General features: G+C 41.0%; 1 protein-coding gene across 6 annotated transcripts in view; it reads right to left on the reverse strand.

The window, feature by feature from the left end:
- The window catches only part of RNF121 (ring finger protein 121), a 74,702-nt gene extending 57,236 nt beyond the window's left edge, over nt 1–17,466 (reverse strand). For 4 of the 6 annotated variants that reach the window (XM_081155435.1, XM_081155432.1, XM_081155434.1 and 1 more), the window contains exon 1: nt 17,374–17,463. Coding sequence is in view for 4 of the 6 variants with exons in the window: in XM_081155432.1 (XP_081011558.1) it covers nt 17,374–17,378 (5 nt within the window). In the remaining 2 variants the exon portion in view is untranslated. Of the gene's footprint in view, nt 1–17,373 lie in introns of all 6 variants that reach the window. The other 2 variants (XM_081155436.1, XM_081155431.1) reach the window with 2 other exon arrangements.
- Nucleotides 17,467–17,491: the final 25 nt, after the last annotated feature.

The following is a 17,491-nucleotide window of genomic DNA, read 5'->3' on the forward strand; positions in this document are numbered from 1 at the left end:
AAATCAGAGTCAGGACATAGGGCCTCAAACAGTAAAGCTAATGACTAGTCACAAGGTCCTGCTAGGGCCATATTATGACTTTCATGAGACCTAGGTACTTTTGTCTTGTGTAGACCGTTTCTTCTACTAAAAAAATTTTTTTAAACATATTTTGTGACTGCATCAGTACTGAGATGTATAAACCAGGCTGGATTATACCTACCTTCTTCTTATGATTAAAAAAAAACTTAAGACATTTTTATGGATCCCTAAGTACTGTGCCTACCGTACCTAATGGATAAGTTAGCCCTAGGTCCTGCTGTCTCTCCAAGTTGACCAGTCACTTTGCTCTGTGGCTTCTGAGATTCTCTTCTCTAATGGGCTGATCTGATCACGCAGCATGAGGTTTAAGTTCCCACAAAATCTCACGCTGCCTAAATACACACACACACAAAACAGTAACCTCCCTCTACTCATATAAGTACTATAAAGTCACTGGGAAATCATTTGACAATAATGTGTAGTCTGTGTTAAAGAAGGGTTTACATACATTCATAAATGATCAAACCCAAAGAAAGAAAGATACATGACAGTGACCTAAAAATGCCAAAGTCATGGGAATCTTACACCTGGCATCTTGATGATAGCCAATAAATATTTGTTCCTTCATTTGTTCATTGAATCACAAGACAGGCATAAAACAAAGTCTCTTTCCTTATAAAACTTAAACTTACATTCTAATGCAAAAGACATAATAAACACTTAAATAAACATATATTTATATACATTAAATAATTTCTAGTAGCAGTGTTATAAAGCAAAGAAAGAGTAAAACATAAGGCTATTTTGTTGCTACATGTAGACACTCTCCTTTCCCCAAAAGGTGTCCAACAACAGAACATGCTGAGCGGGATGAACAGTGAAACTTAGCCCATGTGGTATGCCTTAATTCCTTTGGTTTTATCTCATTCCCATTTTTTCACTCCAAGGAATGGTTTCAGGGCAACAACTATCTTTCTCAGTGAAGAGAAACAGTTGTAGGTCCTAATCTGGCATGATTATTTATCTGATTTATTCCAAAGAGCAGGGCATTTCTCGCTATCCTCAGTTTCCCTGCATATAAAATGAGGGGGGTTGGCTTACGTGATTTCAAAGTCCCTTAAAGCTAAAATGTTATAGTAATTCACACCAAATCTGTCTAACTCCAAAGCGCTGAAGTCAGCTATAACACTTTGGCTTTCCAAACTCCCAGTTTCCTTAGTTACCACAGAAGTAAAAGCAAAATGCCTTCAGTGCGGTGAGGTGTGATATAATAGGATGTGACCAAATTAAATCAATGAAAATGTACCAAGTGACTACCACATGCATGCATCAGAAATATCCATCACTCAGGGGGATGACCCCTTGCTCTGGCTTCAAGTACCTGCTAACTACAAAGGGACCTAAACTCTGGAACCCCAGCCACCAGGGCAACCTGGCATATCAAAGGTCTCAGCTGATCCTTCCAAAAGTTAAAGACTGATCAACTATGCAGCTAAAGACTTCATTCTTTCACAAAACATTAGAGATGACTAAGCCCAACCTTTGCTCTTGAGGTAGTCAAAGTCGGGGTGGGGGGGAAACAGACTATTAAACATAATATGATAAGGATAGCCACTGACATATAAATAAATGCTGTGTAAACAGAGTAAGAAGAGATTAGCTAGCTTCTAAACCTGGTATGAACAGAACACAACCACCAGGCTGGCTGTCTCTATCTTGTGGGCACAGATACTGTGGTCTGCTGGGTAATTAGAATAACAAGTGAAGTCCAAAGGTTCATAAGCTATCCATATTTGGCGCTCCCCATTCTCCTCTCATTTACATTTTTCTCCAACTCCTTAGCCTTGCCAAGAATTCAAGGTCAATAAATCAAAGTAGAACTACCTCATTTTTCAGACCTCATAAATTATCTGGGGATCATGCTTAGCCAAACTGTAAGGCCTAACATGAACATACTCTGGGCAGTGAAGTGGAAGTGGATGTTGGCTGTAATAACTGCTATGGCTGCTCTCTGCCCTTCACCCCCACCACTCCCATCATCAAAAGAAAGCACATCCTCCAAGCTAGCTGACTTGGAAAGCTTTTTAAATGACACTGTTCAAATATAAACAAAAGTAGAATAAATAGTTTAGTGACCTTTCCCCCATTCAACACTTTAACCTTTGCTTTTTTGGTTCTTCAATTCCTATCCTATCAAATTTGCTTTTTCTGAGACTGGCTTCCTCTTCATCTGGCCCTCCTCTCTCACTCCTTTATGCACTCCAGCTTCCCATACACTATACTTTCTGCCCATTCATAAGACCCAATCTGACATCACCTCCTCCGGAAACCCTTCCAGAACAGAATTATCCTTTTTATGAGGTCCTAAAGCCTTTACAGTCCGGACTATTCATGTGCTGATCACATCTACTAGCCTATGAAATTTCCCTTGAATTTTTTATTGCCACAACTCCTTAGTACAGACTTTGTCCTTGCTCTCTCCTAGACTAATGTAGTGACTTTCAGGGTGATCTAACTCTGATCTTGCCAGAACAGATTCATAACATAGAAGCAGCCACAGTGATCTTTATCAGACACACACATCTGACTGCATCAGCCTGCCACTTTGACCAATTCTGATAACCTTTTATGGCTTTCGGCTTAAAGTCCAAACTCCTTTGATGACACCCAAGGTACTTCGTAATCTGGTCCAACCAGCTACTTATCTCACCACTCTCCACCAAATAGCTTACACTCCAGCCACACTGAACCACCTACCATTCTAACATGCTCTTCCCTTTTATCCCTCACAGCTTCTACTAAAGGCTGCTACTGTCTTCTCTCTCTAGAATTCTTTCCTCACCTTCACTGTCTAGTTCATTTCTATTCACTCTTTAAAATTCAGCTCAGCCCTGGTCGGTGTTGCTCAATGGTTAGAGCACTGGCCCACACACTGAAAGGTCGAAGATTCGATTCCCAGTCAAGGACACGTTCCATTCTCAGGTGAGAATTAAAAAAAAAAAAAAAAATGCAGCTCAAATATCAACTCCTTTGTGAGACATTCTCCAACTGTATTCATTCACATACTATTCCACAACTGTTAATTGATCATATGTTAAGCTCCAGAGGGGATACAGTAATATATAAATAACAGTTTCACACTCAGGGAGCTTAAAGTCTGGTAGATCTCTTCAGGTGGAGTAATTCCTTTCCTCCTCTGCTCTCCCACAAAGTTTTGCAATTTGCACATACCTCCAAGGTCACATTCGTTTTATACTTGCTTCTCAGTGTTTCCATCACTGGGCTCTACTCATCTTAAGGCCAAGGATTTTTTTAAAGTTTACTGAGGTATAGCATCCATTTAAGATGGATAATTCAATATTTACAGAGTTGCTCTTAACCATCTTATTTTAAATCATTTCCATCACTCTAAAAAACAAACAAACCTCATGTTCATTTGCCAACTTCCCATTCCCACACCCAACCTAGGCAATCACAAATTTCATCTCTATACAGATTTGCCTTTTCTGGACCTTTCATACAAATGAAGTCACACCATGTGGTCTTTTTGTAATGGATTATTTCACACAGCATAATGTTTTTCAAGGATGATCCATGTTATAGCATGTATCAGTTCTTTCCCTTGTCTTGCCATGTAACATTCTACTCACAGCATGGATATACATCTTATTTATGTACTTACCAGTTGACAGACATTTGGGTTGCTTCTACTTTTTGGCTATTATGAATAATATTGCTATGAACACTTGTGTATAAGCTTTTGTGCAGACATATGTTTTAATTTCTCAAGTATATATGTAGGGATGGAATTATTGGATCATATGGAAACCCTATGCTTAATTTTTGAAGAACTGCCAAGCTTTTCCACAACCACTGCACTATTTTACATTTCCACTAGCAGTGTATGAGAGTTCCAATTTCTCCACACTCTCAACAACCCTTGTTATTATGTCCTTTTGATTATGGCATGAAGTGGGATCTCTGATGGCTAATGATCTTGTCATGTGGTATTGGCCATTTCTAGAATTTCTTTGGAAAAAACTCTATTCAGATCATTTGTTCATTTTTATTTTTTTTTAATATTTTTATTGATTTCAGAGAGAGGAAGGGAGGAGAGAGAGAATCATTGATCAGCTGCCTCCTGCGTGTCCAGTACTGGGGATCGAGCTAGAAACCTGGGCATGTGCCCTGACTGGGAATTGAACTGTGATCGCCTGGTTTGTGGGTCAATGCTCAACCTCTGAGCCACACTGGCCGGGCCATTTGTCCTTTTTTTAAAAAACTCTCACCCAAAGGTATTTTCTTCTATTGCTTTTCAGAGAGAGTGGAGGGGAGGGGGGAGACAACAATGTGAGAGAGACACATCGGTTGCCTCTTGCACATGCCCTGACCAGGGCTGGGGATTGAGCCTGCAACTGAGGTATGTGTCCTTGGCTGGAATCAAACCCGGGACCCTTCAGTCCACGGGCTGACGTTCTAACCACTGAACTAAACCTGCGAGAGCCCATTTGTCCATTTTAATCAGATTATTTATCTTTTTCTTGCTGAGTTTTAAGAGTTCTTTATATACTCTGAATACAAGTCCCTCATCAGATATTTTCTCCCATGGATTATTTGAACTATTTATCTTTGTGTTTCAAAGAACTAGCACATAATCTGGCACACTGGATGTGTTTAATAAATGTTAGATGGATGTTACATAATACCTTACTCATTCACTATCCCTCTCACACTTCACACCTAGCACTAGACACAAAGCTTTGGAAATACAGACTGAATAATTCTTTCCTGAACAAACAATGGGGATGCTGCTGCAGAAGTATCCAGACGAATTGGGAAAACCATCTGAAACCAATAGAACTTAATTTGTATACACTCACTACTACCAGCCACCCTGGAGAGAGCTGCTGCTGCTCTGAGAATAAGAAGCAACTTTTATATAAACCATTCCCTCAGTGGTCCACACTCAGAAGTAGCTATCAAAATGCTTCATCACTCAGAATACTGGCCCCCTCCCTCCATTCCCTTAGCATGTAGGAGATATCAAGGACATAACAGAATCACAAACTATGTTCATTCATAGCAGTGAATGGTACATTATGTCTACTTGAAGTGTCCTTTCTTCTCCTTAAGGAACTCAGAACTTGATCCAAAGAGAAGAGACAGGCTGGCATCTGGACCACATCAGAGATACAGAGCTGACAAAAGTGCTCCATCCTTTGTGGCTACTAAGTCAAAAAGCGACTCTTCCTCATAAGAGAAATACTAACATGAAACCATATATGATCATTAATAACCAACAATAAATACTTCCCAAACTTAACACAGCATACAACTAAGACCAAAGAAAGCTCTGGAGAGAATGAAGAACACAGCTGGTTGTACCAGGAGGCCTAGGTCAATGGGGAAGGAAATGTCTCTACCATCTCTTCCTTCTTTTCTATTACTCAAGTTATAAACTGAACCCAGGCCCTTCAACCTCATGCCCTTTTTGCCAGTCACTGTGTCACCCAAGTTCAAAATTTTCTGGTGTCTCAATGCTGGCTATAAGAGAAAGTCAAAACTCCTCAGCAGGCTACGCAATGCCCTCAATGCAAGCATCCAAAGTGAGCTCTTGTGACCACACCGGGCCATGATCTGACCCCAAATTGCCTTTCCAGTTTTACCTTCCTCTGTACCCCAATTCCTCTGGCACTTAACATATGCTCCCCTGTACTAATGTATAATATACCAAAAGTACATGCACTTTGGAAAGAGATAAATCTGGAAGCCCTACTTACCTAGATGAATGCAAAGTTTTCCCAGCCTCTTCAATCCCTTTTCCATTTCTGTCCCCAGAGTGATCTTTCTAAAATGCAAACCTGATCCTTGCAATTCACCTAAGTGCTTAAAGCTCTTCCATAGCCAATCATCCATACACATAAAAATCCAGACTCAGCACAGCATATAAGGCATCACATGATCTCACACCTGTCTCCCTTTCCAGTCTCCCTACTTTCTGATTACTGCCCACCTTCTACTCTAATGTTCCAGTGATACTAAACTGCACACAGTTCCCTGGCAGTGCCATTCTCTCCTTCTCACCCCCTACCTTGTACATGTTGCTCCTCCTGCCAAGAGGATGCTTCCCTTCCTTCTTTAGTTGATTACTTTTTTAAAAAAATGTATCTTTACTGATTTCAGAGAGAGGAAAGGAGAGGGGGGGAGAGAGAGAGATAGAAACATCAATGATGAGAGAGGCATTGATCAGCTGCCTCCTGCAGGTCCCCGACTGGGGATCGAGCCTGCAACCCGGGCATGTGCCCTGACCGAGAATCAAACCCCGATTGCCTGGATCCTAGGTTGATGCTCAACCGCTGAGCCATGCCCAGCCGGGCATTAGTTACTTTCTAGCAGTCTTTTACACTGGCTAAAGTGCCACTTCTCAGAAGTCTTTCTTGATCCCTTGCCCACCATTTTCTGTGCTCCCAGAGATCTCTGTGCTTCTCTGTACTACAGCAGTTGTTATATCTGTTTACTTGACTCTTTCACTAGATTATGAGCAGCCTGAGGACAGGGCCTATGTCTTCATTATCCTTCACAGCTAAAAAAGTGCCTTGGTAAATGCTCAGAGTATGTTTGATGAATGGATGAGTGAACAAAATTCTCCACCTATACACATGAGACTGGCATACCAAATAACTTTAGTATTTTAAGCTGACAACATTGTGACTCAGAGTGCCTTACTGACTTGCCTCAGGTAACAACTGTGTGGCAGAACTAGGATAAAAAGCCAGATCTTCAGAATCCCAGACCAATATTCAGATGTCTCCCGAGTTCCAAGTTCATATTTCCACTTATCTAATTAACACTATCACTTAGATGTTTAAATAGCAACATCTCAAACTTAATGTGGCCAAATAGAATTTTTCACATTTCCTCCGTCCCCACTCCAAATTTCTTCCCTGATCATTCCTGTTTCAGCAGGTGAAACCATCAACCATGGTGTTGCCAATTATCAAATCAGAATAAAACAAATCCAAAAAACCTGAAAGTCAAACTTAACTATTTTCTTTCCCTTACATCCCATATCCAATCCACCAGCAAGTCCTGTAGGCTCTACTTTAAAACATATTCTAAATTAATCCACTTTTCTCCAGAGTCTCAGCTGCCACCCATCCCCTACCTGCCCCCAACAGTATCATTTCTCATCTGGACTACTGCAATAGTCTAATTACTCTCCTTGAATGCCTCCAATCCAATCTCCAGTAAACAGCCAGGAAGATCTTAAAATGCGGATCAGCTCACTTAACTTCCATTTTTAAAACCATCCAAAATCTTTTCTTTGTACTCTCAATAAAATTCAACATGTTTAGCAGCATCTACAAGTCCTTACAGATCTGATTCTGCCGAACTCCCTGACCTCAAATGACACTACTTTTCACTTGTTCACAATAATTCAGTCACATTGGCCTTTTTGGTCCCAACACATGCTTAGCTCATTCGTACCAACTTGAACTTGCTTCTCCTTCCATCCGACACATGTCTGCTTCCAAATCTTCAACTTGCTAGGTCATTATTCAGTTTTTGGTTCAAATATCACCTCCTAGGAGGCTTTCCATAACCACCCTAAAGTACCACCTTGTTCTCTATCACATTACCCTCAGAGCACCTATCACCACTTAGACTTATCTTGGTTGTTACTTATTTGTTATCTGCTCTGATGCTCTATTAGTAAGTAACTTCACAAGCGCAAGGACCTTGGATGTCTTGTTCATTGCTGTGTGGACAAAAAGGGGCCACATGCTAACCTGCCAAGCTCAGGGAAGGCCTCTGTGGCAGCTTAATATTTTTATAGCTGCTCACTTTTGCCCACCATCACTGTCTTTGCTCTTGCTCAGATCTTCATTATCTTTTTATCTTAGACTACTACAGTACTCCCAATAACTTCTTCTTACCCCAACCTGATCCCTCCAAAAATAAATTCAACACTTCTACCAGAGTTGATCATTCTCAGACATATATCTGAACATGGTATAAGCCCAAGCTTCCTAGCTTGTTGTTAAAAAAGACTCTCCAACCTTCTCACTCACTGCCATTCCCTACATTTAACCTATACTCCAGTTATACATAAATTCTTATAGTTCCCAGAATACTCCATGTTGTTTAATGTCTCCAACACTTTGTATATCTTTTCATTTTGCCGGACTACTCTTCCCTACCTCACAGACTATCTACTGAACTCAAACTTACCCTCAAGAATCAAATCAAGAACCAAAGCATCTTCTCTAAGTCTTTAATGATTCCCCAAGCAGGCTTAATCATTCCCTCCTCTGTGTCACCGCAGTCCACTACACACACAGTATGCTACAATTATTTGTTTCTGTGTCTGTCTTCCCCTACATGACTATTAGTACCCTGAAAGCAGATGTCATATCTTTATCTTTGTGTCCCCAGCACAGTATCTGGCATAGAGAAGCACTCAATAATTGATGACTAAAGGAATAAACATATCTTAATTCCTCAACTGGCATTCAAAGTCAACCTCAAGTTGGCCCCAACCTATGTTTCTAGATTTAGCATTTAGTTATCTCTTACTTGCTGATCCCCAATCACATCCTTCTTTCTCACATTCACTTGGGGCCATTTTTCCTAATGCTCTCTCTCTAGTGAAATTTAATCACTCACTAAGGCCCAGCTCAGATGGCTCCCTCCTCATGAAGTCTTCCTAATCATACCAATGAGAAGGGATTTACTTCCCCAATAGCACTTTGGTTTTATTACTGATAAGGTATTTAGTATTTCTTATTTTATAAGTATAGCCACTTCCTTTCCAACTAGGTTACATGTCCTATTTGTCTAACTGAACTGTAAGCTCCTTGAAGGCAAGAAACATGATTTAGTATCTTTTCTCTCAATCCAAGTGCCTAACAGAGTGCTTTGCATAAAGCAAGCAGTTACCAATAGATGTTTTATTAGTGCAGAATAGTAAGCTTAAGGATTAGAGATTTAATGCTTCCATTTCTTCAGATATGTGCTTTTACCTTAGCATTAACTGGCCTCCTATCCATATGGTAAACGTTTACCCCTCCTTTAAGAATCAGCCCAATGTCATATCCTCTCTGAAGTCTTCCCTAACTCTCCCAAATACACTTAAGCACTCCTTCCATGTACTTATAGTACCTTGTACATAACTCTACTCAACACAATATATTGTCATTATCACTTGATGGTTCCTCTCCCCACTAGAACATGAACTCTTTTGGAGAATAGTCTCTTTATCCATGTATGAATTCCCAAGACCAAATAAAATATCTGGCTTAATTAAATGCTCAATAAGTATTCAGTGAATTTTGAAAACAGTGAATCCATATTACAGAGAGCACCAGCAACAGAGATCACAGTCACATTACCAGATTCAAATCCCAACTCCAATTACAATCTATGCAATCCTGAATAAATTACTTAGCTGTGCCTCAGTTTTCCTCATCTGGAAAATAAAGATAATAATAGTATTAAAATAGAATTAAAAGAGCTAATGCATGTAAAATGCTTAGCATACTGCCTGGACCATGGCAGGCACTAAAAATGTTAGCTATTATTGTTACCATTAGAGTAAAAGGAGAAAAGATTGTTTTTGCAAGGTGCTAAATAACAAACTCAAGAAAAGGTTATGCTCAATCCTAAGGGCAATGGGGAGTCAAGCTGCACTGGAGGCCTCTTAACCGAGGCATTCAGTTATTGAGAATATCCTACTAGAAGGGGGAAGGGCAGAGGGAACACAAACCTTAACAGAGCTCAAGCCTCTACCTTCAGCTCTAGGCTCGCTTCCCTTTCTCTCTAGTTGCCCAGGGCCAAAAGCCCCATGGCTATAACTCTGCATCTCCCTTGGGAAAGCTGCACTTTAGAGGGAACTAATGAGTTTTATGTTTACCTACAGATCTTCCTCTGAGGGGCAAAGAGATAACAAATGACTTCAAAAGGGGAAAACAGAGTGGAGATGAAGAATGACATCACATGGATTATCTTGGGTTGGCTTGCATGGAATAAACTTTCAGGCCAAATAGCCCCAGGTGTACTGAACCTACACTCCCCAGAGGAATTCTCTGGCAGCACTTGTGCCTCTCCATGGGTCAAAGACGCGAAGAAGCAGGATCTGGCAAAAGGAACAAAGAGGACTAAAACACTGAAGCTACAGAAATAAGAATTCTAGTCCAATTTGAAGAATTCTGAAAGAGTTATTCAAAGAGGGAATAGACTTACTGTAAAATGATAAGCTCCCTATCATTAGAGGGATTTAAACAGAAACTGAGTGATCACTTGCTGGGGATGTTCAACATGGATGGGTGGACTAGATTTAAGATGCAAGTTCCATAAACATCTGAATATCTACTCTATGCTAGCTACTGTGAGAGATTAGGTACTAGGAATACAGAGATGAAGAATGATACCATTCTGTCCACTCAAGGAGTTCACTGCCTAATGGGGGAGACAATGCAACATGTTAAGTGCTGATAGAAATCTATATAGGGAGCTATGGTGGTAGAAAGCAGGGCCTCAGATTCTGTGCCTATGACTCACTGGTAAGGAGCAATATGGCATTAACTAAAAACAGAAACGTTTCAAAAGCAGTTTATAAGCAAATATTTGTCAGGCGCTATTGTGTTACTGCCAGAAGAGACAGTAGGGATATCAGCTAACCTTTGTGGTTTAGTCAACAGTTCCTTAAGCTTAAGCAGAATCCATACTTACATTCTCATTTATTCAATAAATCCATTGGTGTCTACTATGTGCCAAGCACTGAGGAATGTACAGAGATGAGAAAGATGGCCCCTGCACTCAAGGAGTTAGAACATCCCTCTTCATCTTTTCTTCCTCTCTCTCTTACCCCACTTTATTGATCAGATGGCACCTTATTTTCCTTCTGGAAGTAGATAAATTATTAAGTCATAAGGTTAATCAAAACCTTAGCTTGGCCGGGCGTGGCTCAGAGGTTGAGCGTCAACCTAGGATCCAGGCGATCGGGGTTCGATTCCTGGTCAGAGCACATGCCCGGGTTGCAGGCTATCCAATCAATGACTCTCTCATCATTGATGTTTCTATCTCTCTCTCTCCCTCTCCTTTCCTCTCTCTGAAATCAATAAAGATATAAAAAAAAAAAGAAAAAAAGAATAATGCTGGAATAAACATTCATGCACAAGTTTTTCTGTAGAAGTATGTTTAAAATAAAATAAAAAATGACTTAAAAAGCAAGAGTGAACTGGGAATGGAAAGTGTTGTAATGAGAAACCAAACAGAAAAGACTGTCTGTACACAGGTGTCTGCCAGAGTATAAGACTCTGACTGCATAACAAGGGTTACGGTCCTAGCCAGGTGGTTCAGTTCCTCCGAGTGTGGTCCTGAACACGAAAAGGTTGAGGACTCGATCCCCAGCTGGGGCAGGTATGGGAGGAAACCAATTAATGTTTCTCTCTCTCTAAAATCAATAAAAAAAAAACCCTTGGGTGAAGATATTTTTTAAAAGTCAAAGGTTATGGAATTTAAGGTCATATGTAGGCCTTTTGTCTACAACTTTTCTATGACCATTTTGGCTTCTCTCATCCAATGTTATTAGCACAGATTGTTAACAATAATTATGCCTTCATTCGTTTACTCATTCACTAGTATTTACTGAATACCTGAGAGGAATTGTAGGAAACACAAGGAAGGCAGAGTCAAACACTGGGACCCAGGACTTTCAAAGCTGTAAGAGACCTCTAAAGGTCGTCTAATCCAAACCTATCATTTCAGGGATGACGAACTGATGTACAGGGAGATTGGAATCCTTCATAAGTTTGTATCTTCACACATTTATTGAATGATACTCTATGCCAGGCACAAGGGATATAAGTATGGATAGGACCTTGACTTTCAAAGAGAATCCAGTCTTATGGGAGAGACAGACAGCATGACCCCGGTACAAATCACCTCTGTAAATGAAGTTCCACACTTACACGGAAAGTCTAGTGTAGGACAGTATGGAAAGGATAAAGCATTCATATTGTCCAGAGTATTTAAGAACACAGACGCTAGAGTCATCTTGGATTTGAACTCCAGCTCTGTCAAGTGGCTGTATTAAACAAATTACTTAAATACTCTATGCCTCGGTTTCCACATCTATAGAATGGGGATAACCATAATACTTGTCTTGTCAGGTTATGGAATTAATATGCATATAAAACACTTAGGCACAGGGCCTGCTGTTATTCCTAGTCTAGAACCTAGGTCTATGGTTTACTACTCTAGTTTTTTTCCCCCACTACACTATGCTACTACTCATTTTACATGCCTTTAAAAAAGTCCAAAAATAAATAGTAAGATATCCAAGATTAAATCGCAGTCTCAAGTGCCTCAATCCCTTAATAAGATTTTGGCTTTCACGGACAATCCCTAGAGAAGAAAACCCCTGGAAACAAAGAACATGTATCAAATGTCTACAGGGAGAGACCCACAAGAGGAAAAACAAAAACCAAACAAGTGATTACTACTTAAAGAAGCAAGGACGGGAACTACCACAGCCTGCTTGCTGGGGATTTACCAATCTAGCTGGGAAGAGGAGATCTAACATGGATTGCCATTTTCTCCTTGATGTACCCACTGTCACAGCACCTGTGACACATTTTGTACTTATTTATCTACCTATGCTAGTCTGTGAACTCCTCATCCATCTTGGTATTACCAAGCATAGAACAGTGCCTGGCACACAGAAGGTACTTCAGAGAAGTGTGACAAATAAATAAATGAACACAAAGTAAAACCATAAAAGGTAGAGAAAGAAGATTATCAGTGTAGATCAAAATAGTTCTAGAAGCTGAGAGAGTCTTGGACTAGAACCTGAAAGTACAGGTGGGATTTGGAAGGGCATAAAGGGAAAGGAAAGGTATTCTAGGCAGACAGGACAGCACCAACAAAGACATGGCAGTAATCAGAAAGAGCTGTAGATATGATTTAGTCAAACAGTTCATTTCTCATAGGGATGTCGTAAATATTCAATCAAAAAGCACGTGTTACTGAGCAGAGGCACTGTCTTAGCACAAACATTTGCTAAATGGTACCTATTATTACTACTACTCAAAAATAATAATTATCAAACACTTATTAGGTGCCTGATGTATGCCAGGCACCATGCTGAGTGAAGAGACTACAACAATGAGCAAGATAGACTTGGACTCTGCTTTCTCATGTAGCTAAGTCTAGTGCATGAGGCAGACAATTAAAATAATGCTTGGTAGGGCTGGGACAGGAGAAGTAAAGGGGGTCTGAAGGAACATAAAGTAGGGTCACCCAATCAGCAGGCAGTTAACAGAAAGCTCCTTGAGACACCCAAGGCATTCTCTGAGTCCCTTCAATGACCATAAGGCTTCAAAGTGAGATTTTGTTTGAATAAAGGGTTTTGTGACTAAATAAAGGTCTTAAAACCATTAATCTAGTCCAATCTCCTCTTTTAGCAAGAATAAAACAGGGTCCAGGAGAGGTAAATTACGCACTTGAGGCAATAATACCTTAAGTTAGTTGTAGACCAGGCTACTTGCTTTGAACTTGAGCTGGAAACTACTCATTGATCTTCCTATCACACCGTTTTGGCAGATGAATAAGCACTGGGAGTGGACACACCCAGAATTCACAGGCACTGGCCAGGAGGATGGGCTGGCCCTGATTGCATGTTGAAGTGCTTTTCTACCTTAGCTTCCAAGCCAGCTCTCTGTGCCAAGATGATGCCTCCAATTCCTCTCAGGAGTTGGCCAGATACCCCTTCCAGGAGAAATTCATTGGCTCCAAGAGTAGGTCTGCTTCTGGGCCTCCTAGCCAGTACCCAGGCTTTATCCTATTAACATGCTCAAGCACCCTGTGGTTGGCAAGTTGAGAGAAAGAACTTAGCTTAGCCAGTCACCATAGCCTATTTAACACCCAGCCTGAGCTGGCTAGACCCATCTCTCATTTCCCTAACTACCACTGAGCTAATCACTTATCATGACCAGGGGTTCAAGAGAATCAGATTATCAGTAAATTAAAGGACCTATTGTATAGATAAACCAATATTACTTTTGTTAGCCTCCACTTTGAACCTCTCAGGAATGAAATGCTGCTTCATGTTTTGGAGATAGGACTTTTGTATACAAAGACAGGGGTAGTTTACTTTAGTAAGATGAGTCTGCAGTTTAGGCCTTTAAACTGAGGGGAAACAAACACTTTGGAATCTATAAAAATGGGTTTAAAGCTTAGTGATACCACTTAGTAGTTGCAAGACCACTGGCATGTCTCAAATATTCTGAATCTCAACTACCTTGATCATAAATAGGGAATACTGTGCTAATAAAACTTGCCTCACAAATGTGAGACTCAAAATGCTCTTTTGAATCAGTCACTTATCAAATGTATTAGACTGATTTTCACATATAATTGAGACCATACAGTTTTAAGTTACTTACCCTCAGAGCACAATAATGGAGAAAGAAATGGAATCAAGGTGCCAGTGTCTCATGGGATAAGTTCAGTATAGCACTGGCAGACATGGGTTGGAATCTGCACTTCCCCATTCACAAACTGTGGAATTCTAGGAAAGTTACTTAACCTCTCTAGCCTCAGTCTCCTCACTTATAAAATGTGGTTAACACAATCTAACTCACAGGGCTACTGTTAGTAATAAATGAAATAATTAAAGTAAAGGGCTTTAAACAGGGGCTGGTTTATGGTAAGGACTCAATAAACAGTAGCCTATTTTACTGTTCGCTCTTTTCTTAAGCCCTCTTCTCTATCCCCCTCTCTAAAACATGAGAAGCAGTTAGCAAAGCCCAGATTACCTCAACTATTAGAGAAAGTAATGAAGAAAAAGACAAAAGAGGAGGAAAGGGTCGTGAGTGAACTGATGGCTGCTGTTCCAGACTACTTGTCATATTAACGGCATCTGACATTGAAAAACATAGCTACAACATTCTGAAGAACAAACCACAGCATGCACAATCTTTCCAAAGGAGTGACAAAGAGTACCAACTGCATTTTTGCTAGGCTATCCACTACTCTTTAATAATCTGGACTCCACAGTACAGTCCCTGCCAAGCAGAAAGTGCTACAGGAAGGCAACTCTGATGCCACATGTAAATCATTGCTTCTCTGTAAACCCATCTCTATCATAGAGACTTCACTGACTTCCCCTAGCCAACTCAAGTACTTGTCTCACGTGTCCCACTGAATTGTTGCACACTTCCATTACAGCAATTATCTTGTATTGTAAGGGTTTATTTGCATGTCTCTTCACTACACTGTAAGTTGATAAAGATCCTGTATTACTCATCTGTGATTTCCCAGTGAATAACACACAGATCACCATAATTACAAATTGAAGGATGGGTTTCACCTTCTTTCACTAGTTAAGGCTGCTAAGAAACAGCTGGGGAGACACTAGTAGAAACTCGCACACAAACTAAGTTCTGCCAGACCAGACCCGTTTTGGGGGGACTTTGTTTGACTGGAGTTTGAAGGAATGACTGACTGTTCCTGCTTCTCAGAGTTACTTTCTTAAAAACACAAAGAATAGGGCAGAACCAGTCCATACAGAATTTCCAGACAACAAATTATATTCTTTCTTAGTAACAGATAACAGAAGTGTGTGAGATGAATGCCAATGGTTACATATAAAGTTGACCTCCAGGCATGACACTCTGGAAGGATATTATGCTACTAGACGTTCTTAAGTTCACAAAACAATTAGGGAAGAAAAGCTAAGAAGCAAAGATCAAAAATGTCTTACATCAAGAACCCTGATATATGTAACTGATATCAGGCTCCCCTAAAAGAGAGCCCATAACTAACAAACCATTTACAATAACTTCAATACAGTATTTACCTTTTTCAAGGTGCTTTCAAATGTATCTGTGAACCGCAGCCAACTGTAATCACAGAAACTTAAGCCTGGAACAGGCCTTGGAGGTCATTTCCACAACCACCTCACCAACCAAGTGGTATCCAAACACCTCTAGTCTCTAGTGACTGGAAGTATGGTATAAAATCTTCTTTAAAAACCAACTCCTATTCTGACCACCTGTCTGTTTTTCAGTCTCCTCTCCCAACCTTAGTGATCACAATCAGGTAAACCAAATCCTCCAAGTTGTCCAACCATCTCATCCTCAATCCTCCCCACCTACCCCACCACCCAAAATATTGCCAGGGCCTCTAAGGTCCTGATCCCCCAGACATTCCACTAGTTCCATTCCTGACAATTAACTCCCTTCCTCCTACACCTCAGTGCTGTTCAAATACTGTCATGTGCAAGGCGACAAGCACTCCTAGCTATAAATGTATCTTTGGCCTCAGAATCTCTTCCCTTTTCTTTTTCACCTTCTCTCTCTGCTTCTCTTCATTCCCTTCATTCCCTTCAAACTTAGTATCTCCTTCCTCCTCGTGATTCCTTCAAGGACCACTGGTAATTGAACACAGCAGTTGTTAAGTGTCTACTAGATAGGTTAAAGGGGACCCTCAAAGAGCTCACCCTCAAAGAACTCACAAGTCTAGGAGGGAGAGATCATTTAACCTTTAAAACTCAGGTCCTCCAGAAAGCCTTCTTCAGCCAAAATTGCATCAGTACCCTCTTCTCAGTGCCACCAATACAGTACACCTCTGATGAAATGACTAGTCTTCGTGTGTGTCTCTCACCATTGGACTGTGGGCTCTGCAATGGAAGGGCCCCTTGAGTCCCTATCACTTAGCCCAGGACTCAGCACAAAGGTGACAGTTAATGTCTCTTAAATGAGTGAATGGATGAATTCTGGTATACAGTTATTCATTCACCCATTTGTTCTTTCATTAGTTGACCCAAACTTTACTGAGCATACATTATGTACAAACTTCTAGTCTGTAAGGATCAATAAAATAGCTCTTACATAAAAATAACGCAAAACTATAATACTAGTAGATTAGCACTTTTCCGCCGGCCCGCATCCCCAACCCCCACCTGAAACTTGGTCCTTTCCCACAGGTAAAGCCCGACCTTCCCTTGCAGAAGTCCACGCCCCTCCAACTCAAGCTACCTTCTCAGCCCTCTAGTTCTAACCCAGGGGCCCCCAGCTAAAAATCTCAAATTTTACACCCCTACCCCTCTGGTTTCTTCCCCTGTCCTCCCTCTCCACCCCTGAGATAACTGCAAGTCTTCTACCCCCAAGACCGCCTTCGCGTCCCGGAGTTCAGGGTACCTCTGATTTCCCTCTCCGCGCATCCGCCCCCTAGTTAGCTCCTTCTCTCTCCAGATCCCGTCTACCCTAGGAAATTAATTATTCCCGATACCACCTCGCTCCTCCTTTCAGTTTTAGGCTGAGTCTCTCCTCGACTCTCAACTCTTACCTCATCTAGCTCTCGTTCTCCCACAGCACCTCCTCCAACCTCCACCTCCACCACTGCCGCCATCTTCACAGCTCTCCCCCTCCCCCGTCCGCCCGCGAGCCAGCTGCTTCCGCCGCTC

Source organism: Miniopterus schreibersii, assembly GCF_964146895.1.
Source record: "Miniopterus schreibersii genome assembly, chromosome: 12".
NCBI classification, from domain to species: Eukaryota; Metazoa; Chordata; class Mammalia; order Chiroptera; family Miniopteridae; genus Miniopterus; species Miniopterus schreibersii.